This window comes from Haliotis cracherodii, unplaced genomic scaffold, assembly GCF_022045235.1.
Source record: "Haliotis cracherodii isolate W230 unplaced genomic scaffold, xgHalCrac1.p SCAF_2, whole genome shotgun sequence".
NCBI classification, from domain to species: domain Eukaryota; kingdom Metazoa; phylum Mollusca; class Gastropoda; order Lepetellida; family Haliotidae; genus Haliotis; species Haliotis cracherodii.
Genome location: NW_027266275.1, coordinates 65,632,380 through 65,657,247, shown reverse-complemented (window position 1 = coordinate 65,657,247; position 24,868 = coordinate 65,632,380). Strand labels below are relative to the sequence as shown.

Sequence of the window (24,868 nt, the reverse complement as noted above, 5' to 3'; positions counted from 1 at the left end):
CCTTCTCTACTGAGAACCAACTTCTCACTGGGAGGTTGAGACAATATATCACACACCTCGACTTCTCGACTGAGAACCAACTTCTCACTGGGAGGTTGTGACAATATATCACATACCTTGCCTTCTCTACTGAGAACCAACTTCTCACTGGGAGGTTGAGACAATATAGCACATACCTTGCCTTCTCTACTGAGAACCAACTTCTCACTGGGAGGTTGTGACAATATATCACATACCTTGCCTTCTCTACTGAGAACCAACTTCTCACTGGGAGGTTGAGACAATATAGCACATACCTTGCCTTCTCTACTGAGAACCAACTTCTCACTGGGAGGTTGTGACAATATATCACATACCTTGCCTTCTCTACTGAGAACCAACTTCTCACTGGGAGGTTGAGACAATATAGCACATACCTTGCCTTCTCTACTGAGAACCAACTTCTCACTGGGAGGTTGTGACAATATATCACATACCTTGCCTTCTCTACTGAGAACCAACTTCTCACTGGGAGGTTGTGACAATATATCACATACCTTGCCTTCTCTACTGAGTGCCCATAGAGTGTTGAGACCATATATCACATACTGTGCCTTCTCGACTGAGAACCAACTTCTCATTGGGAGGTTGTGACAATATATCACATACTGTGCCTTCTCGACTGAGAACCAACTTCTCATTGGGAGGTTGTGACAATATATCACACACCTCGACTTCTCGACTGAGAACCAACTTCTCACTGGGAGGTTGTGACAATATATCACATACCTTGCCTTCTCTACTGAGTGCCCATAGAGTGTTGAGACAATATATCACATACTGTGCCTTCTCGACTGAGAACCAACTTCTCATTGGGAGGTTGTGACAATATATCACACACCTCGACTTCTCGACTGAGAACCAACTTCTCACTGGGAGGTTGTGACAATATATCACATACCTTGCCTTCTCTACTGAGAACCAACTTCTCACTGGGAGGTTGTGACAATATATCACATACCTTGCCTTCTCTACTGAGAACCAACTTCTCATTGGGAGGTTGAGACAATATATCACATACCTTGCCTTCTCGACTGAGAACCAACTTCTCACTGGGAGGTTGAGACAATATATCACATACCTTGCCTTCTCTACTGAGAACCAACTTCTCACTGGGAGGTTGAGACAATATAGCACATACCTCGACTTCTCGACTGAGAACCAACTTCTCACTGGGAGGTTGTGACAATATATCACATACCTTGCCTTCTCTACTGAGAACCAACTTCTCACTGGGAGGTTGTGACAATATATCGCATACCTTGCCTTCTCTACTGAGAACCAACTTCTCACTGGGAGGTTGAGACAATATATCACATACCTTGCCTTCTCTACTGAGTGCCCATAGAGTGTTGAGACCAAGAGCGATCTGCATCACGCGTGTTGACTCGTCTGGATATGTCACCAAGGTCCAGCAGGTGCCTGGCAACAAAAACAATCACATGTTATAATCACATATTCTCTCTTATGGGATGAGGAACAACTGGAGTGATTCATCATTATTTTTTGTGTGTTTTGTTTATTGTTTAACGCCACACACAGCAATATTCAAGCTATATGACAGCGGTCTGTTAATAATTAAGTCTGGAACAGACAATCTACTGATTGACATCATGAGCATCGATCCACGCAATTGGGATCAGATGACATGCATCAACCAAGTGCCAATCCCATTTGACTTCTCTTACGGCAAGCATCGCTTGCTGAAGACCTATTCTACCCCGAAACTTCAAGAGTCCTATATTAGAGGTGGTATGACCACGTTCCGTTACCATGGTTACCCAACAACCAATACCCACTGAGTGACATTACTTTTGTGTTATGTTTACTGTAAGTTGTTGAGACAATCACATCTATAATACTCATACAGACAGCCTGTTTCATGAATGAGTAAACGAGGGTTTGAATACACAATGCCATTTAGAAAGTGGTCAAATGTAATAAATATTATATTTGGGATAATACTTTCTTAGTAAAGTACAGATTCTCATACCTTTTTGGGTTGAGTCCAGTCCAGGATTCGAACCCACACTTGCCAGAGTGAGGCACCTAATAGCCAGCACACAAAGTCAGCGATCTAACCCACTCAGCCACCAAGGCTTCCACAAAAATGAAAGTACGACAACTGGTAGTCTAGATCACATACTTTGAGTACCCCTCTGACAAGTGTAAATTGGCACGGCTCCCATGGCCGAAAGCTATGAATACACAATGCCATGTAGAAAGAGGTCAAACGTAACAAGTGTTCTATTTGGAATAATATTTGGGATGTTATATTTCTCAACCCAACCCTAGTGGTTAAAGCGTTCGCTCATCACGCCTAAGACCCGGGTTCGATTTTAGCAATATTCCAGCAATATCACGACGGGGGACACCAGAAATGCGCTTCACACACTGTACCCATGTCAGCAATCGAACCCGGGTCTTCAGGGTGCCCCTTTAACTACTAGGCTACCTGACCGCCCTATGATACGTATAAACCGCCTCTGTGGTCAAGAGGTAGAGCGTCTGCCAGGAGAGCGGAAGGTCCGAGGTTTGATCCCCAGCCGCGTCATGCCAAAAAACGTTAGAAGATGGTACTTGTTGTTACCCTGTCTGGCGCTCGGCATTAAGGGGCTAAAACAAGGACTGGTCAGCTCGGAGTCAGTATACTGTGTCTGAGTGGGGTATTCATGTTAAACAGCGGCATGGTATCTCAGTGAGCTAGCACTATAAATCGGCATCAGTCCAGACTAGTACAAGCAGCCACACAAACACACATGCACGTCGCTATATAAGTGCAATAATCTTGGACGCGGCATTAAACCCAATTTCACCTCACCTTTGATACGTATGAGGCTTAAAACGTGTATCTCACCATAGACATGGTCTCGGTTGACACCGAGTCTCACAAGACACTGGCCATCCCAGGTTACCCCCCACACAAGTCCTGTTGGTCCAACTGAGATGTTTATAAGACCATGGTTGTCAGTAGAAATTGGACGCCACTCCTTCCCTTCTGGGCAGTCACTGGTGACACCTTGTCGAACATACACCTGGAGACATGGAGGAGATAGAACTTATACACCGGCAACACACATATCTAACATACACCTGGAGACATGGAGGAGATAGATCTTATACACCAGCAACACACATATCTAACATACACCTGGAGACATGGAGGAGATGGAACTTATACACCAGCAACACACATATCTAACATACACCTGGAGACATGGAGGAGATAGAACTTATACACAAGCAACACACATATCTAACATACACCTGGAGACATGGAGGAGATAGAACTTATACACCAGCAACACACATATCAAACATACACCTGGAGACATGGAGGAGATGGAACTTATACACCAGCAACACACATATCTAACATACACCTGGAGACATGGAGGAGATAGAACTTATACACCAGCAACACACATATCAAATATACACCTGGAGACATGGAGGAGATAGAACTTATACACCAGCAACACACATATCAAACATACACCTGGAGACATGGAGGAGATAGAACTTATACACCAGCAACACACATATCAAACATACACCTGGAGACATGGAGGAGATAGAACTTATACACCAGCAACACACATATCTAACATACACCTGGAGACATGGAGGAGATGGAACTTATACACCAGCAACACACATATCTAACATACACCTGGAGACATGGAGGAGATGGAACTTATACACCAGCAACACACATATCTAACATACACCTGGAGACACGGAGGAGATGGAACTTATACACCAGCAACACTGATATCAAACATACACCTGGAGACATGGAGGAGATAGAACTTATACACCAGCAACACACATATCAAACATACACCTGGAGACATGGAGGAGATAGAACTTATACACCAGCAACACACATATCAAACATACACCTGGAGACATGGAGGAGATGGAACTTATACACCAGCAACACACATATCTAACATACACCTGGAGACATGGAGGAGATAGAACTTATACACCAGCAACACACATATCAAACATACACCTGGAGACATGGAGGAGATGGAACTTATACACCAGCAACACACATATCAAACATACACCTGGAGACATGGAGGAGATAGATCTTATACACCAGCAACACACATATCTAACATACACCTGGAGACATGGAGGAGATAGAACTTATACACCAGCAACACACATATCTAATATACACCTGGAGACATGGAGGAGATGGAACTTATACACCAGCAACACACATATCAAACTTACACCTGGAGACATGGAGGAGATAGAACTTATACACCAGCAACACACATATCTAACATACACCTGGAGACATGGAGGAGATAGAACTTATACACCAGCAACACACATATCACACATACACCTGGAGACATGGAGGAGATAGAACTTATACACCAGCAAACATATATCTAATATACACCTGGAGACATGGAGGAGATAGAACTTATACACCAGCAACACACATATCTAATATACACCTGGAGACATGGAGGAGATAGAACTTATACACCAGCAACACACATATCTAACATACACCTGGAGACATGGAGGAGATAGAACTTATACACCAGCAACACACATATCTAATATACACCTGGAGACATGGAGGAGATAGAACTTATACACCAGCAACACACATATAAAAACATACACCTGGAGACATGGAGGAGATAGAACTTATACACCAGCAACACAAATATAAAAACATACACCTGGAGACATGGAGGAGATAGAACATATACACCAGCAACACACATATCTAATATACACCTGGAGACATGGAGGAGATAGATCTTATACACCAGCAACACACATATAAAAACATACACCTGGAGACATGGAGGAGATAGAACTTATACACAACACACATATCTAACATACACCTGGAGACATGGAGGAGATAGAACTTATACACCAGCAACACACATATCAAACATACACCTGGAGACATGGAGGAGATATAACTTATACACCAGCAACACACATATAAAAACATACACCTGGAGACATGGAGGAGATAGAACTTATACACAACACACATATCTAACATACACCTGGAGACATGGAGGAGATGGAACTTATACACCAGCAACACACATATCTAACATACACCTGGAGACATGGAGGAGATAGAACTTATACACCAGCAACACACATATCTAACATACACCTGGAGACATGGAGGAGATAGAACTTATACACCAGCAACACACATATCTAATATACACCTGGAGACATGGAGGAGATAGATCTTATACACCAGCAACACACATATAAAAACATACACCTGGAGACATGGAGGAGATAGAACTTATACACCAGCAACACAAATATAAAAACATACACCTGGAGACATGGAGGAGATAGAACATATACACCAGCAACACACATATCTAATATACACCTGGAGACATGGAGGAGATAGATCTTATACACCAGCAACACACATATAAAAACATACACCTGGAGACATGGAGGAGATAGAACTTATACACAACACACATATCTAACATACACCTGGAGACATGGAGGAGATAGAACTTATACACCAGCAACACACATATCAAACATACACCTGGAGACATGGAGGAGATAGAACTTATACACCAGCAACACACATATAAAAACATACACCTGGAGACATGGAGGAGATAGAACTTATACACAACACACATATCTAACATACACCTGGAGACATGGAGGAGATGGAACTTATACACCAGCAACACACATATCTAACATACACCTGGAGACATGGAGGAGATAGAACTTATACACCAGCAACACAAATATCTAACATACACCTGGAGACATGGAGGAGATAGAACTTATACACAACACACATATCTAACATACACCTGGAGACATGGAGGAGATAGAACTTATACACCAGCAACACACATATCAAACATACACCTGGAGACATGGAGGAGATAGAACTTATACACCAGCAACACACATATCTAACATACACCTGGAGACATGGAGGAGATGGAACTTATACACCAGCAACACACATATCTAACATACACCTGGAGACATGGAGGAGATAGAACTTATACACCAGCAACACACATATCTAACATACACCTGGAGACATGGAGGAGATAGAACTTATACACCAGCAACACACATATCTAACATACACCTGGAGACATGGAGGAGACAGAACTTATACACAACACACATATCTAACATACACCTGGAGACATGGAGGAGATAGTACTTATACACAACACACATATCTAACATACACCTGGAGACATGGAGGAGATGGAACTTATACACCAGCAACACACATATCTAACATACACCTGGAGACATGGAGGAGATGGAACTTATACACCAGCAACACACATATCTAATATACACCTGGAGACATGGAGGAGATAGAACTTATACACCAGCAACACACATATCAAACATACACCTGGAGACATGGAGGAGATAGAACTTATACACCAGCAACACTCATATCAAACATACACCTGGAGACATGGAGGAGATAGAACTTATACACCAGCAACACACATATCTAACATACACCTGGAGACATGGAGGAGATAGAACTTATACACCAGCAACACACACATCTAAAACATACACCTGGAGACATGGAGGAGATAGAACTTATACACCAGCAACACACATATCTAACATACACCTGGAGACATGGAGGAGATAGAACTTATACACCAGCAACACACATATCTAACATACACCTGGAGACATGGAGGAGATAGAACTTATACACCAGCAACACACATATAAAAACATACACCTGGAGACATGGAGGAGATAGAACTTATACACCAGCAACACAAATATCTAACATACACCTGGAGACATGGAGGAGACAGAACTTATACACCAGCAACACACATATCAAACATACACCTGGAGACATGGAGGAGATAGAACTTGTACACCAGCAACACACATATCTAACATACACCTGGAGACATGGAGGAGATGGAACTTATACACCAGCAACACACATATCTAACATACACCTGGAGACATGGAGGAGATGGAACTTATACACCAGCAACACACATATCTAACATACACCTGGAGACATGGAGGAGATGGAACTTATACACCAGCAACACACATATCTAACATACACCTGGAGACATGGAGGAGATGGAACTTATACACCAGCAACACACATATCTAACATACACCTGGAGACATGGAGGAGATGGAACTTATACACCAGCAACACACATATCTAACATACACCTGGAGACATGGAGGAGATAGAACTTATACACCAGCAACACACATATCTAACATACACCTGGAGACATGGAGGAGATAGAACTTATACACCAGCAACACACATATCTAACATACACCTGGAGACATGGAGGAGACAGAACTAATACACAACACACATATCTAACATACACCTGGAGTCATGGAGGAGATAGAACTTATACACCAGCAACACACATATCTAACATACACCTGGAGACATGGAGGAGATAGAACTTATACACCAGCAACACACATATCTAACATACACCTGGAGACATGGAGGAGATAGAACTTATACACAAGCAACACTGATATCTAACATACACCTGGAGACATGGAGGAGATAGAACTTATACACCAGCAACACACATATCTAACATACACCTGGAGACATGGAGGAGATAGAACTTATACACCAGCAACACACATATCTAACATACACCTGGAGACATGGAGGAGATAGAACTTATACACCAGCAACACACATATCTAACATACACCTGGAGACATGGAGGAGACAGAACTAATACACAACACACATATCTAACATACACCTGGAGTCATGGAGGAGATAGAACTTATACACCAGCAACACACATATCAAACATACACCTGGAGACATGGAGGTGATAGAACTTATACACCAGCAACACACATATCTAACATACACCTGGAGACATGGAGGTGATAGAACTTATACACCAGCAACACACATATCTAACATACACCTGGAGACATGGAAGAGATAGAACTTATACACAAGCAACACTGATATCTAACATACACCTGGAGACATGGAGGAGATAGAACTTATACACCAGCAACACTGATATCTAACATACACCTGGAGACATGGAAGAGATAGAACTTATACACCAGCAACACACATATCAAACATACACCTGGCAACATGGAGGAGATAGAACTTATACACCAGCAACACACATATCTAACATACACCTGGAGACATGGAGGAGATAGAACTTATACACCAGGAACACTGATATCTAACATACACCTGGAGACATGGAGGAGATAGAACTTATACACCAGCAACACACATATCAAACATACAGTTGGCAACATGGAGGAGATAGAACTTATACACCAGCAACACACATATCAAACACACACCGACTTAGTTGATGCACGTCATCACATCCCAATTGCGTGGATTAATGCTCATGATGTCAATCACAGACCGCCATCATATAGCTGTAATACTGCTGAGTGCAGCGTTAAACATCAAAACAAAAACAATCACATGAGGCATTGACAGGGAACCTTGAATTATGTTCCAGCCCTACTCTTACAAATATCCTGCAATCTGACCCCACATAAATAAGCATGTGTGTCCACTCACCTGGCCAGTATGTGTGACCCCCCAGACACAGAGGTGACCTTTGGCCTGAGTCGGAATGTCAAACCCACCAACAGCTATGTCAATGAAGCAATCTCCAGACTCCTTCATTTTCTCATCAAAAATCTGAAATAAAAAAACAGCTGATGAGACGGACTGCCTTCCTGTGGACAGCTCAACTTGAGGGACGTCAACAGTGGAGATGCACATGATTATTATGACAGTGGAGCTAAACAACACAGATGAGGTGCTGACAAACCATCATTCATAATTTGGGCATATCATTGGTTCAAACCCACAGACTCAATCTCACAGAAGCATATAATGTTTTGGACTAGTGAGTGAGGTTTCACACCGCTTTTGGTAATATTCCAGCAATATCACGGCGGGGGACACCAGAAATGGGCTTGATACATTGTACCCATGTCAGGAATCGAACCCGCGTTTTTGGCATTTCAAGCGAACACTTTAACATCTAGGCTACCCGACCACCCCTGTTTTGGACTAAGGGAAACTAGTGAAATTATGTTATGTAAAAAGTGATCAAAGCATGAACTACCCAGCACTTGCACTGTAAGAAGTGGCAAAAAACATTACTGTCTTAATCTTAGTTTACATGAATCCTTATCATTATCATGAGTAATAATGGAGATACCAAGAGAATAATTTCTGTTTTATTTCTAGTCAGTTCCATATTAAGTTCAAACCTGGAAGCAGAAAGATACCTTTGCCCACACATCAGTTGCATTGAATCTGCGGAAACGAATCCACTTCCGTTTCCGAACACAAGACTTCCAGGTACTTTCTGGCGTCCATGGCCGGGGGAAGTTGGTGGCATATTGCCAACCCTGTTGCGAAACAAAGACAAAAACAGTTATATAACAGTTTATTAATTCTCTTCTCTAATTCAATTGTGAAACAAGGGAAAACAGTTTTATTGAGTCGCCACTCATTCAACATGTTTACCCACATGAACCTGCATGGAGACAGGGATGTCCTCTGCTATTCATCCTACACATTCAGGGCTCCAGATACGTCCTTGAGCCATTCAGTATGTATTTATATATGCTATCATTCACGCTGGGTATTGATAGTTTTCTTCGGGTATTCATTACATTGTAACCACGGCTGGGACAGGTAACTCGGTACCCGGGTCGGTTGGGTACTGGGGAGGACCCGGGTACCCACAGGACTACCCGGACCCATGGTTAGTCAGGTAATACATTGTTTAATGACAAAATCTCACTTTAGCTCAGTGGTTACACTACAAGTTGCTAATGTTCACATTTCTTTCTGATGATGCACACATTCCTTTTGACTTGTATATATTTGAGTAAAGATAAAGCTTTAGTCAATTCAGTGTAGGCATGATCTGATCGTTTGATACATGTATTGAAATAGTTTTGCCAGGGCTGCGGTAAAACAATTCCCATTCAGACATTTTGTCCCCAACTCGTGAGACTTACAGAGGTTACCCGGGTAGGGTCGGGCGATAGGGGGTTGATTACCCGGGTAGGGTCGGGCGATAGGGGGTTGGGTACCCAGGTAGGGTCGGGCGATAGGGGGTCCGGTACCTGGGTAGGGTCGGGCGATAAGGGGTCCGGTACCCGGGTAGGGTAGGGTGATAAGGGGTCCGGTACCCGGGTAGGGTAGGGTGATAAGGGGTCCGGTACCCAGGTTGGGTCGGGTAATAGGGGGTCCGGTACCCAGGTAGTGTTGGGTGATAGGGGGTCCAGTACCTGGGTAGAGTCGGGTAATAGGGGGTCCGGTACCCGGGTAGGGTCAGATAATAGGGTGTGGGGTACCCGGGTAGTAAATTTGGAAGAAGGTGTCAACAAACTTGAACTGGAGTGGTCAATGATGCCTAATTTGACACGAGTGGGTAGAACTCTTGACCCCAGCAGTGACAACTCACCGGATGCCTATTGTGTAATTCCTATTCTTTGAATAACAATGTTATGTACTTGTTACAACTGCTGCTCAATAAACCGTGATTATGTTTATATTATATTGGTATCCGCTATCCAAAGTGTGCAGTGAGGCCATCTTATTGTTGATAGTCATTTTGGAAACATAAAAGCAAACTTTCATTAATGCTAAGATAGACCACTTGCACTTTTCGCATTTAATTCATGATCGCGTTGATTTCAAGATTTACAGTATTAGCACTCTCTATCGCTCATTTCGTGAGCACTAAGATCTGATTTTAATGAGATTGTCAACCCCTTATCTGACCCAGACATGATATCTCCAGGTTGCCATGACGTAGCTGGAATTCTGCTGACTTCGGCACAACAGAAAACCCTGACTCACTCACTCACTTATGCCTTACCCCTCTGGAAGCAATCTGTCCCTGGAAGTTATCGTCAATCTCCCAGTCTCCATCCCACTCCCAGTGCTGGGACGGAAGACTGAAACTCTCCTTGGGGAGGAAGCCATTCCCGTGTTCATCGCTCCAGTTGGTTCTGTCTGTTGGGAGCAGGTTGGAGCCACTGAATCCACTTACAGGCGACCATCGCTGAGAAGAACATGGGCAAAACATGTAGCTCACCTGACTCACTAGGGCCACTGCAGTCCCATTATTGTTCAGCACTTCGGGTCAAGTTTCAATGTACATTGGGATAAAGATGCCCGGACACAGATGATCTCGAGGCAAGCGTGTCCACTAGTTTATAGCAAAGCCTAGTTTCTACCCTTGCCACATTCTTGCCTTTTCTTGGCTCGAATCTGGCGCCAACTCGCGTAGATCACGAGTTGTGCCCCTTGTAAGAAAAACGGGATATCCAATCAGATTGATGTTCTTATCTCGTTTAGCTTCACAAAAGATGGCGACAACCATGGGCGATGACCTTTGTCAAATGACAAAAAGTCACCATTTCAACCCAGACACAAACACTTAGGCAATGGTTGGGGGATTTAAAAGATGAAAAAGACATATTCGTGTCAACAAAGACAGCCAGCGGTAAATCACTTTCATACGAAGATGTACCAGTCGTGGATGTTGATTGTTAGAAATGTTCTCTGATTGGACTATCGATATGTGCAATAGTCCCATCATATTTGGCACAGGAAAGTGGGCTTGATGTGGCAAGGGTGGACACAAGACTTTGATTATAAAGCAAGTGGACACGCTTGCCTTGGGAAGATGAGATGAACTAGGATTTTCTCAAATCAACAAAATAAGATTTTTAACAATCACAAGGCAACTTTTATGGAACACACTACGAATCTTGACGTTATAGTCTTAAGGTTGTCTCACATGACAAACCTAAGTTTGCCAATTTGTGAGTCAAGTTTGACAAGTTTGACTGGTCTTTTCTCAACAATATTTTGACCAACATTTTTGTTTTTTGAAAATTTTCATGTGTGACTGGTTGTCAAACAATTGTTTGTTTCTTCCAACCAATCGGGGAGTCCATAGATATCACATGACTCTTAATCATGGCATATGTAGCAGCATTTGAGAGACATGAAGAAATAAATAACAACAAACATTTTGGAATTTGTCAACCTGTGTTTGCAAACTTTCGTTGCCTGTGTGAAGCCACCTTGATCATGTTTATGTGTACACAAAATTCTAAAGCCTATTGAAAAAAAGAGTGGACGTCATAGTCTGCATTTATGACCAACAGTGACAGTGCAATCAACCTCTCTAAATGGAGTTTGTTCAGCCAATGCATACTGAAAGTGCTTCTCGTTCAATGCTCGCTATTGAGATGCAACTTACGTAAATAGATCTCCTACTTCATGTAGACAATAATAACAGCAAAAAAATTCTGATTGTCACTTTTAAAATTATTACTACTCCCTGGAATCCATCCATATTTTTAAATGCATACACCATTTACTGACCTTAAAGGGCAAGTTCACACGGAAATGAACCTATTTTTCTTGTACTTTTTACCACATTAAAAGTGTTAAAGTGTCATAGACAAAAATATAAAAATATCACAATTGATTAACATATTTTTCGCATTAAAACTATTTATATTTTTCATATTTACCAAGTGTTCTATTTCCATAACAAAAACACCATGGCTTATGCCCCTTGCAATATGACGTCATTGGTGCCAATTGATAAACATTATGACGTCATCATGCTTTGTTTTTTCACGTGGTGTAGGTACAGGTGTGTGATTCTTGCGTCTCAGATGTCAGCCAGCATAGGTTTATGCTGAGTCACCACTGCGCCGGAGTGTGTCATAGGCCATGTTGTTTTACCGCAAACTGGTACTTAATATCTATTGCGTTGAGAATAGACAGGGACCCAGTTGAATTGGCACCAATTACGTCATAATCGAAGGGGGATTACTCAGGCCTGTTTAGCTCGAAAAACGAAGGCCTCATAACGGCATAGCATTTTCACACTATTGTGAGCTTCCTACTTTCACTGTGAAAAATGAGTGTATACTTTCAACACAGATACTAACTAATTCTAAAATTGCGTTTTGTTTAGAAAAAGAAAGAAAGTAATTTTTGCGTGTACACTTCCCCTTTAATAAAAACATAAGCAGCATTCACAAGCAAACAGCTGAGAACGTCTCAGTTCTACCTGGTTTTCATAGGTTGTCTCTTGGACTCTGATAGGCACCTCAGTGGAGTGCACAAATATGTAGACATGGTGGTCGTGCCCAATCCCCCATGCCCCACTCTGACATGCTGCTAGCCGTTTCAATTTCACCCCATCCTGGTAGGTTTTCATCAGTTGGCGCAGGCGTCGGTGCTTGGTGGACAGTGTGAAGACATTGCCGTTGGTGTTGACCAGCCACAGACGTGAGTCGCTCATGAAGATGCTGGGGGCATGCAGGCTGTGCAACTAGTCCTACCATCCGACAGTGACTAAAACTGAGTCTTTATCAGCACCTGATAGATAGAATGCATATCTACAATATACTCAAACTATGATAGGCATATTATATATACAGGAAATAGACAATGCAATAAAGTATCTTATCTTGACAAGACCGTTCTTAAAAAAATAATAAAATTTGTGAGTTTGAATGAGTGAGGTGGGGAACATGGTGAAAAGAATGTTGTGTTGTAGTGAACAATATCTGAAGAATAATCACAGCATATATGACTGATGTGCTTGCAAAACTTATAAAATGATTGCAGAATAAAAAAGTAAAATGTAATGCATAATTTGCATACTGTTAACATGATTGATAAGGGAAGTGCAATTTAAACAGGTTCCATATATAGGGCATGCATGAAAATGAAGCTAAAAAGCACACTAACATGCTCCTGGTTATGAGTGAGTGAGTTGGGTTTAACAGTATTCCAGTTATCATGGTTATATCATGGTGTGTCACCTTAACATGGGAGGAAAGCCTGAGAACATTCAGGTCTTAGACGTATACCACTTCAGTGAAACCAACAAGCATAGGTATGGTGCTGACAAACCTAGAAACATAACCGGGGTGACTTGGGATTCGAACCCACAATCATAGGTTTCTGGCGTGCCCAAGGGACGCACAGCGAATTGCGGCGCCTTAGATGACTGGGCCCACTGTGCACCTTTCTGGTTATGATATGAATTTGAAATGATTTGAATATATGTCTTGATATACATACAAATGTGATAAATAAGTTGGTGTCTCTGAATTCATGACATTAAAGGGAAACAACACTCCATGTTTGAAAGTACTGAAATAGAGATCAGATTTAAAATTTTAATATTATGGACTGTATAATCGACTGGTTTGACTTGTGTTTGGCATGAAGCCACACCCATCGGTGCATTGAAGAATGAGAAACTGTATATCATAACAAAGGATATACAATAAAAAGATGCAGCCAAACTGACATGTGTTTTTGTTTTTTTATTAATACATACACGACTTGAAAGGGTGAAGCTATCAGTCAACATCATATTATGTACAGTAAAAAAAAAAATAGTATCCCTTCAAAGAATTCAGGTAAATGAACAGGTGCTGACGGGGTTAACCTCTTTGGTCATGTAGACAAGGCATCCGACCTTGGAGCAGAGGGTCTGTGGTTTCGAATCCCATCACGGGATTCAAATTGATTAAATTTGAGCAAAACAAAAAACTCTCAGTACCCTACTATGTGGCCGGGGCATGTCTTCTGTCGACAGGGGAGTATGTAGCAGGGCGTGGAGTCATCCCACAGATGACATCCTTACCTTGTTAGCTTGCTGAGAGGGTTAACCTATTTGGTCTTGTGGACAAGGCGTCCGACCTCGGATCAGAAGGTCTGTGGTTCAAATCCCATCAAGGACTTGGACATTTATGGCCGTTACTCATAGATTATATTATTCTTGAAGTTCTATTAAAATAGTACAATATATTTGGGGTTTTTCAAGAGCACACTGACCCATGTTGAATAAAAATCACAACACATATCAATCACGTACATCATGATAATACTTTTTAAACACAAAAAATATAGACATCGGACATGATTCTAAACTTTTTACAAAACACTAGCTAAATCTCTCGGGCCCACCTGGTCAATGAATGTTAACTTAGAAAATAGCAGGAGTGGGGAAGAAAGGAGAGACAATATCACTACCAGGGAGACGTGTAATCTGATATATGTCACTCCAGCTCTCGACACTGAGACAGACTGATGTAAGCTAAGGTGAGGAGGACGACATGGTCAACACCCCTTGCACTCGTTGGAGTGACTTGCCAGGCCGTTTTACAAGTTATGCTTTTCACGTTTCAGAATTCAGGTTATCCTAGCAACTGGCAAATATTGAATAATAATCTTATTCAATCTTACTGTCACGTTTACTTCTTCCATCACTTAGTTGCACAACGCAAAAAAAGACATTCATGGTTTCCTTTATAATTTCGCTTTACAGACGATCACTTCCGTGTTTTGAGTCACGTGTTCCGTTTGATTGTGGAAACCGGTTTCAGTTTAGTAACTGGTGAGCATTCGTGAGCACTCGTGTCATTCCGAGATAACCGAAGTAGCCCGGAATTGTACGAATCCTCACGAAGTTCGTATTGTCATGTGACGGTGAACTTTCAATCACGAGAGTTTCGTTTCCTTGTTGACGATCACGGACACCGTCTTAGTTAAAAGATAGCTAAAACAGTCTGTGACAGAAAGAGGTAAATATGGGTCCTAGATATGTAACTGTGATACGAATATGGAACTTTGGGATTGCCTCTCTGTCCCCAGCATGGAAGAGTCTAAACACTGCATGGCATGCACGCTGTCCATACTAATGTCTTGAACGAAGTCTCCTGTTTACGTTTTTCCGTCTATCATATTTTGACCAGACGAGATATTGTCATTAATAGTTTCTAGGGTAATGTTTTTCTTTGTATCGTTATATCAATGAATTATTATACAAGATCTATAAATCATTCTTATTTGGTGGAATTGCTCGTGCTATCAGCATCATATGGTCATACTCGGAGAGAAACGACATGTTTGATATTTTCAGTCACATGATCTACTTCAGACTAGACTATGTCTACACTTAGTTGAATTATCTATCATGTCAATGTCCTGATTGAAACTATTTCATAAGAATACATTGTCAACAATGTAAAAGGTAAATTTACACACATCATATGGTGGGGAATTTGTATCTATATCCACATGACTTGCAGTAACTAAGACAAACTCCTGTGAAGATCCGTGTTAGAATAGGTCTTCAGCAACACACGCTTTCTGTAAAAGGCGACTATGTTTGTCGTAAGAGGCGACTAACAAGATCGGGTGGTCAGACTTGCTGACTTGGTTGATGCATGTCATCGATCCCAATTGGGTGGTGATGCTCATGATGTCAGTCACTGGATTGTCCGGTCCAGACTTGATTATTTACAGACCACCGTCATATAGCTGGGATATTGCTGAGTGCTGCATTAAACAACAAACAATCAAACAACTCACCATTCCTTAGGACAAACAGGAACACCATATCAGTGATGCAAAAGCCACAGCTGGTGCCAATTAACCCTATGTAACTGCATTCTCTAAGGAGGGTCCTGATGGGGGAGGGGGTTCCCGTAAGCAGTAAGCAGTAAAATTTAGGGTACTTTTTCAGAAAACAGTAATTTTTCTTCTTTTTCCATAATATTGTTGCGAAAATTCCTAAATCGGCCATGGCATGACATAGGACTTTTAATTCTGCTTTCGTTTCATCTCCTGCGTCAGTTGCGTAGCCTGCTTTCTGTGGCGAAGCATTTGGGTCTTGAAGACAGACTGTTTTTTGACCTTTTTTAATCATTTTACGATAAGCAGTAAATTATTTATTTGCATTAAGCAGTTATTTTTTTGTATTTTACGTTAAGCATTTACGATAAAAAAAGATGAATTTTAGGTTTTACGATAGTGTTTGAAGGGTTTATGTTATAAACCAGCAAAAATATTGAAACATGTTTGTAACTTTGTATGCCCTGTATGCCTGGTATTAAACTATGTTTTAGGCACATGTTAATTGTAGATGTTCCTTCAAAATGTGCAGTACATGTTATAAACCAGCAAAAATATTGAAACATGTTTGTAACTTTGTATGCCCTGTATGCCTGGTATTAAACTATGTTTTAGGCACATGTTAATTGTAGATGTTCCTTCAAAATGTGCAGTACATGTTTTATGCACCGAGTACACTGTCATGATTGTGCATGTTTGAAAATTTCAAACATGTGACATTTACTCATTTGGCTCAAGCAAAGTTGAACATGGCCAGTATATAATACTCCAGGCCTGCATTCTCTATGTGTTTCTACAGCTGACTGTGAAGGAGATTGTCCATTCATCACATCACTATTCTTGTTTTCAGCTACCACCCAGTGATGTCTGCACCACCGCCACCATATTCTGCTGCGGGGCCCCCTGCTGGAGGTAGGACAACGACAGTGTAGACACAGTATATGTGTAGTCACAGTATATGGTGTAGACAACAACAGCGTAGTCACAGTATATGGTGTAGACAATGACAGTGTAGACACAGTATATGTGTAGTCACAGTATATGTGTAGTCACAGTATATGGTGTAGACAACGACAGCGTAGTCACAGTATATGGTGTAGACAATGACAGTGTAGACACAGTATATGTGTAGTCACAGTATATGGTGTAGACAACAACAGCGTAGTCACAGTATATGGTGTAGACAATGACAGTGTAGTCACAGTATATGTGTAGTCACAGTATATGGTGTAGACAACGACAGTGTAGACACAGTATATGGTGTAGTCAAGGGACAGCGTAGTCACAGTATATGGTGTAGACAAATACAGTGTAGACACAGTATATGGTGTAGACAACGACAGTGTAGTCACAGTATATGGTGTAGACAATGACAGTGTAGTCACAGTATATGTGTAGTCACAGTATATGGTGTAGACAACGACAGCGTAGTCACAGTATATGGTGTAGACAACGACAGTGTAGACACAGTATATGGTGTTGACAACGACAGTGTAGACACAGTATATGGTGTAGTCAAGGGACAGCGTAGTCACAGTATATGGTGTAGACAAATACAGTGTAGACACAGTATATGGTGTAGACAACGACAGTGTAGTCACAGTATATGGTGTAGACAATGACAGTGTAGTCACAGTATATGTGTAGTCACAGTATATGGTGTAGACAACGACAGCGTAGTCACAGTATATGGTGTAGACAACGACAGTGTAGACACAGTATATGGTGTAGACAACGACAGTGTAGACACAGTTTATGGTGTAGACAACGACAGCGTAGACACAGTATATGGTGTAGACAATGACAGTGTAGACACAGTATATGGTGTAGACAACGACAGTGTAGACACAGTATATGGTGTAGACAACGACAGTGTAGACACAGTATATGGTGTAGACACAGTATATGGTGTAGACAATGACAGTGTAGACACAGTGTATGGTGTAGACAACGACAGTGTAGTCACAGTATATGGTGTAGACAACGACAGTGTAGTCACAGTATATGGTGTAGTCACAGTATATGGTGTAGACACAGTATATGGTGTAGTCACAGTATGTGGTGTAGTCACAGTATATGGAGATAAACATACTGTGTTTTCAATGTAGAGCGAGGTTACCTGTAGATTTAACCCCGCTTAATTGAATTTGGAACCGAGCGCGCAGCGTGAGGTTTCAAATGTTAAATTTAGTGCGTTTAGTTTAGTGTTTTGAGTGGGTTATTGATCTGAATTACGGAATCACCGAACAAAATATGGAGCTGTATAAAATCAAGCAGTTTGTTTACACCGTTATACTTCACTCGAACATATGACAGGCATTGAAGCCGTACAAGCACGGCGACTGGGTAAGCCAACATGAGGTAGGCATCCCTAAAGAAAACAAAGCAAGCTTTGCAAGGCTTTCGCTCTACATTTCGCGTCCCCATTATGACGTCATATCGCTCATTGTGACGCAAAAGATAGGATGTCACAGTCATACTTAGAAAAGTGCCAAAATTCCAAGCTCTCTGTTGTCTCCAAAATGTAAATACATTCCCTTTGTAGATTTCTATCATGTTTTCTGGACGAAATGTATTGCCACACATCCTTTGAATGTTGTAGTAACCGCATCTATGCCTTTTGTAAACTGTAATTGTAGATATAATTATTCAAATATGCCAACCGACAATGACTGAAAATAATACTATTCTATGAATATTAGCTTCAGCTGTGATGCGGACGTCAAACCAGCTGTTTCAATCAGAGGGGGTTTATTGTGATTTAATAGCCTCTGATTGACCATGTTGACCAATCAGAATCGTGTAAATTCCAAATTCATGGTAGAATTAATCGTGCCGTTACCATGGTTACCCCATCAGTAATAAAAAGTGTTTAATTGTATATCTGGGCTCATGTTTGTAATCTACGTGATCTATTTTATAAATTTTAATCGAACTTTCATTCAATAATATTTACATTAATTTCGGTGTCCACCCGGTACTTTTTAACTTCTGTTTGTTTAACTTCTGTTTGACCGTTAGGTCACGTCTCACTGTTATTTACAGCAACTGTGATAATATTAAGGCCTTGAAACGAACCTTAGTTGACAGAAAATGGATACATACATTATATCTGCAATACTTTGACTCATTAAAAGTAGTCTTTGTTGTAGTTTGACTATTAAATGTCAACATATTGTTTCTGGGATTGACATAGCGAGATTGCGTGAAACGTTATCAGTGATTTGTCAAATTGTTCCATGCGAAAAAAGTATCTGATAATACATAATAATGGCTATCATTATTTTGAAGATATAAAGTAAAGTCTGCAATTAAAATAACACGATATCAGAATATATTATTTGTAGTAAAATAGTAATTTAAAATACTATTTTTTCCAATCATTTCATCAAAATTCTTTTCCTTCATCTTTATTGGGTATGTTTTAACGTAATCACCGGTAGCTTGGGAGACTACATGTACAGCTGATTGCTATTTCTGGCTTAGTTTATGAGACAATACACATGGTAATCTTTGTCCCTGCATATAAAATTATGCCTAGCATAACAAGAAATACAATGGAAATGGTAAATCATCATGTCTAGTGATGTTTCATCGCAAATTTCACATTTTCATTGACAAAGTTTGTTACAGCGTTGTTTATTCAACTGAAGCGATACGATGTACATTTTTTACCAACAGAAAAAGAGTATGATGAAAGTGTAACCCATATATATAGTGATATAAGCTGACCCCTTTCTACAGAATCTTTTTTCTGGTCCTCAAAATTTGGCTTATCTACAGTCATATATGGTACCACTATATTTTCAACGATTGTTTAGCTTGATCCAGTTTTGTCTTCAGTTTCACATAATAATTTGTTCGGTTTTATCTTTTCCTAATTCTATAATACACCTTGCAGCCTACCAACCCCAACAAGGCTATGGAACCCCAGCTGGGGGCTATGGAACCCCAGCTGGGGGCTATGGAACCCCAGCTGGGGCCTACCAACCTCAACCAGGCTACGCCCCCCCTGTGGGACCATACGATCCGTCCAAGGGCATGGCTCCTCCCCAGGGGCCCCCAGCTGGGGCCGTTCCCAGCTACCAGAACTACAGCGTGACCGTCTCCCAACCAACGTCCCAGGTTGTTGTAGTAGGCGGATGCCCAGCTTGTCGCGTGAGTTCATAGGAAATATGGCACAAGATACATGTGACACCTTATAATATCAAGAATTGATCAGCAGTTGATAAATCTAATACATATGTTATTCTATAATAACTTGTTATGTAGGGCTCCATGTTGCTATGGAGCTAATTGTTGCTATAGCTATTTTTGTTGGATGAATCATAAAAAATATTATGCAAATGCAACATCATTATTTTTACTCGGATTTGATACTTCTCTCCGTCAATATCTACAAAGTCACAAGCCCTCTAAGAGCACACGTCAGACAATGACAGGTGAACCCAATGCGAACTTTGAATGGTTTTCAGCGACCCACCTGTAAGAGGCTTCTATGCTTGTTGAAAGAGGCGACTAACGGCATCGGCCGGCCAGACTTGGTGGATGTCATCATATCCCAATTGGGTAGATCGATACTCACGATGTCAATCATTGGATTGTCCAGTCCAGACTCAATTATTTACAGACCGTCATCATATAGCTGTAATGTAGTGTGCCATAAAACAGCAAACAAAATCATACTGAGAAATCAAACCCTCTTTGCTGATCATGCTGATTAGAAATCTCCCCTGATGTTACCCCCATATCCTATGTAGGTTGTGTTTTTGTTTTGTTTGTTTGTTGTTTAACGCAGCACTATTCCAGTTATATGAAGGCGGTCTGTAAGTATTTAGTAATCGAGTCTGGACCAGACAATCCAGTGATTGACAACATGAGCATTGATCCATGCAATTGGGATTGATGACATGCATCAACTAAGTCAGCGAGTCTGACCACCGGATCCGTTATTCGCCTCTTACGACAAGCATAGTCACCTGTTATAGCAAGCATGGGTTGCTGAAGACCTATTCTACCCTAGAGCTTCACGGGCCTATGTAGGTTGTGTCAGATCTTGACAGAGTGAGGCATCATAGCAATGTAACAGACACTTAATTTCCCTTATTTTGATGTACCGTTATATGAGTAGTGTTCCGATGTTTATCATGTCATGACAGTAGGCATAATTCTATGGTGTTAACTCAACATAGATCAGAAGTTGTTTCAAAATAATTTCTTTTAGTTTTATCTTAATTTTGGCAAAACATATCATTAAGTCAGCCTGTAATATTGCACGGCAATGATTCAGATGTTTTGGATGAAAACATCAGCTCTGTTACTGGAGCATCTTCCCGAGGCAAGGGAGTTAACTGACTTTAAAAGTCTAGTTTCCACCCTTGCCGAACTAGGCTGGAATTCCTTGGTTTGATCGTAGCGCCACCAGTGACTATTACGAGTTATGTCACTTCTATGCCTCTCCTATGGACCAATCAGATTCCACCTCTCGTATCACTTGCATTTGCTTCAAACAAAACGGTGGCACCCAGTCAAGACGATCTGATCGATAATCAAGATCTATATTGTGATAAAACGAGTCTTACATCGCGAAGTGCATCAAATCATGTGAGCACCTTGATTAAAAACATGAAAAGATTTAGAAAATATCTGTTGACAACGAGCTAGCGGTGCACATGCTTTGCAAATCCTGCAGTCGACCGAAATCTGCATGACACTTTACGAACCGGATTTCGATTTCGGTGCGCGATATTGATTGGACTATGCATAGACTCGTTAGTCCAGCCAAATACTCCATAATACCAGCCTAGTTCGGCAAGGGTGGAAACTGGACTTTTATAGTTAACTCACTTGCCTCGGGAAGATGTTACTGGAGGTACCACATCCTTTGTTTATCTATCATGTTCTTCGTATGTTTTAGGTGGGGATCCTTGAAGATGACTTCACCTGCCTTGGCGTCTTGTGCGCCATCCTGTTTTTCCCACTCGGTATTTTGTGTTGTCTGGCAATGAGACAGAGACGCTGTGCAAACTGTGGAGCAATCTATGGCTAGAGATCCAATATTACCTGCCTTCAACATAGAGAACCGTCACAACAGCTAACCAACATATTTCACATATTAGATGCTTTGTTGCATATTTATCACCGGCATTAAATGCCGGGAGGTATAGTCATCACTGGTCTGTTTGTCTGTATTTCGTTTCTGGAGCATTATTTGATTCCATAAGAAATGTTTAATCCAAATTTAGTACATATATTTGCCAGGGGCTGAAGTGGCGCCATTTGCTATTGTGGGGAGGGTCGATGGGGTAGCCTAGGGGTAAGGATTTTGTATGTCATGCTGAAGACTCGGATTCAATTCCCAACATGGGTATAATGTTTGAAACCCATTTTCCGGAGTCCCCTGAAACACTACTAAAAGTGGGGTAAAACCATACTCACTCACTCAGTATTGTATGTGTGTGTGTGTGTGTTTGTATGGGGGGGGGGATTTGTCATCTTCTGACGATTCTTGTTTATATCTGGTCAGGTGAGGAGTTGTGCAAGAACCTGCTGGTCCAGGGTTTCGTATTCCAGATTTATCATATAATGGATAGGTTTCTCGGCAGGATAAAGCCAACGGATAAAAACGATATCTGTTGGGGTCATATGCGGATAGAGATGCAAATATCAAAGGTCAAGTAGGACAACTTTCGCTGTTTATAAACAAACATGGCATCGCCCTCGTCATTCGGCGATCGAGTCAGAACTAACCATCGGGAATCTGGATAAACTACAGGGATAATTCCTATCACTATCAAAAGAACAGTCTAATATACTGAAAATCAGTGTGTAACTGTGACGTAGCAAAGGCATTTTATAAGTTTTGGCAACTTTGGAGATGTGAATTTCGAAACAATTTTGCGAGGGCACGAGGCCTAGCCAAGCAGGATCAGTAGCCATATCTGTGCTTGTAGACCTCTGCAGCTTATAACTTTCTCCACATATTAAAATAGTCGGATTGGGCCGAACTATGTTTGAATTGTTACCTTGTTTTGTTTTGTCGCTGTGTGTACATCTGACTGCACTTCTTAACGTTATGACAGGACAGACCGACTGTCAACAACGTCTGACCGTGGCCGTGACGTCTCATCGACTAGGGTTAGAGTAGCTTCCCTTTGACAAAGGGCAGTTACTCTAGCGGACAGACCGATGGATTGCAGCGAAAGGCAATTAAAAACAACTGTTGTTTTGCATATATGTTGCTTCGCCACTGTATAAGAAACAGATTTCAGTTTGAACTATATTGGCTACTGTCACTGTCCGACTGACACATCACTTACCCTGTGACGTCATAAATATTAATGCGCGCATTCCAGGAAAACTCGCAATGTTATGGTAATGTTTGTGAGAGAGGGAAAGCGATTTTGAAGCACAGAATTAAAGAATGACATTATATACATAGAGGTTATCACGCTTGTGTGTTTGGGGATGGTAAATATCCTGTATTAGGAATAAACACTCTGTATTTAGCTCGCCAAGGCTCTCTAAATACAATGTTTATTCCTAATGCAGGATATTTACCATCCCCAAACACACTCGCGTGATAACCTCTATGTATCCGAGGAATAATCTTTGGTTTGTCAGCACCATGCCCATGCCTGTGGTTAACATTTGTGGCCTGGGTTGTGTTGTGGTATGCCATGAGGTAAATGTAACAAGCTGTGATTAATATCAGACTACTTTATGTAAAATTGCTACATATATGAAGAAGACTGTTGTTCTTATTTACACTAGGCGTGAGGCTGCGACCAATGTGTTTGTTGAACCCTGTGCTGGGGCTTTCCTCTTCCCCTAGCTGACACACTGTCATGTGACTGAAAGACTGTCCCAAACAGTGTGTACACCCACCCACTTTCTCTTTTATTTCTTCGTTGGACTTTTTAGATCATTTCAAAAGTAGATACCGGTGTGTTGTTTGTCAAAGCAGATACCGGTGTGTTGTTTGTCAAAGCAGATACCGGTGTGTTGTTTGTCAAAGCAGATACCGGTGTGTTGTTTGTCAAAGCAGATACCGGTGTGTTGTTTGTCAAAGAAGATACCGGTGTGTTGTTTGTCAAAGCAGATACCGGTGTGTTGTTTGTCAAAGAAGATACCAGTGTGTTGTTTGTCAAAGCAGATACCGGTGTGTTGTTTATCAAAGCAGATACAGGTGTGTTGTTTGTCAAAGCAGATACCAGTGTGTTGTTTGTCAAAGCAGATACCGGTGTGTTGTTTGTCAAAGCAGATACCGGTGTGTTGTTTGTC

General features: G+C 41.3%; 2 protein-coding genes across 3 annotated transcripts in view; one reads left to right on the top strand and one right to left on the bottom strand.

Moving 5' to 3' along the window:
- The window catches only part of LOC139469438 (tectonin beta-propeller repeat-containing protein 1-like), a 39,875-nt gene extending 24,375 nt beyond the window's left edge, over positions 1-15,500 (bottom strand). For both annotated transcript variants that reach the window (XM_071251606.1, XM_071251607.1), the window contains exons 1-7: positions 15,416-15,500; positions 13,221-13,531; positions 11,001-11,186; positions 9,394-9,516; positions 8,672-8,794; positions 2,897-3,074; positions 1,361-1,461 (exon numbers count right to left, since the gene is read on the bottom strand). In XM_071251606.1, coding sequence (XP_071107707.1) covers positions 1,361-1,461; positions 2,897-3,074; positions 8,672-8,794; positions 9,394-9,516; positions 11,001-11,186; positions 13,221-13,454 — 945 coding nt within the window. In that variant the 5' untranslated portion in view covers positions 13,455-13,531; positions 15,416-15,500. The remainder of the gene's footprint in view (positions 1-1,360; positions 1,462-2,896; positions 3,075-8,671; positions 8,795-9,393; positions 9,517-11,000; positions 11,187-13,220; positions 13,532-15,415) is intronic.
- A 140-nt stretch (positions 15,501-15,640) lies between these two features.
- LOC139468373 (membrane protein BRI3-like) lies at positions 15,641-24,441 on the top strand. The gene is made up of 4 exons (XM_071250294.1): positions 15,641-15,753; positions 17,436-17,497; positions 20,487-20,743; positions 22,503-24,441. The coding sequence occupies exons 2-4, from the start codon at positions 17,449-17,451 to the stop codon at positions 22,632-22,634; spliced, it is 438 nt and encodes a 145-aa protein (XP_071106395.1). The 5' UTR covers positions 15,641-15,753; positions 17,436-17,448; the 3' UTR covers positions 22,635-24,441.
- Positions 24,442-24,868: the final 427 nt, after the last annotated feature.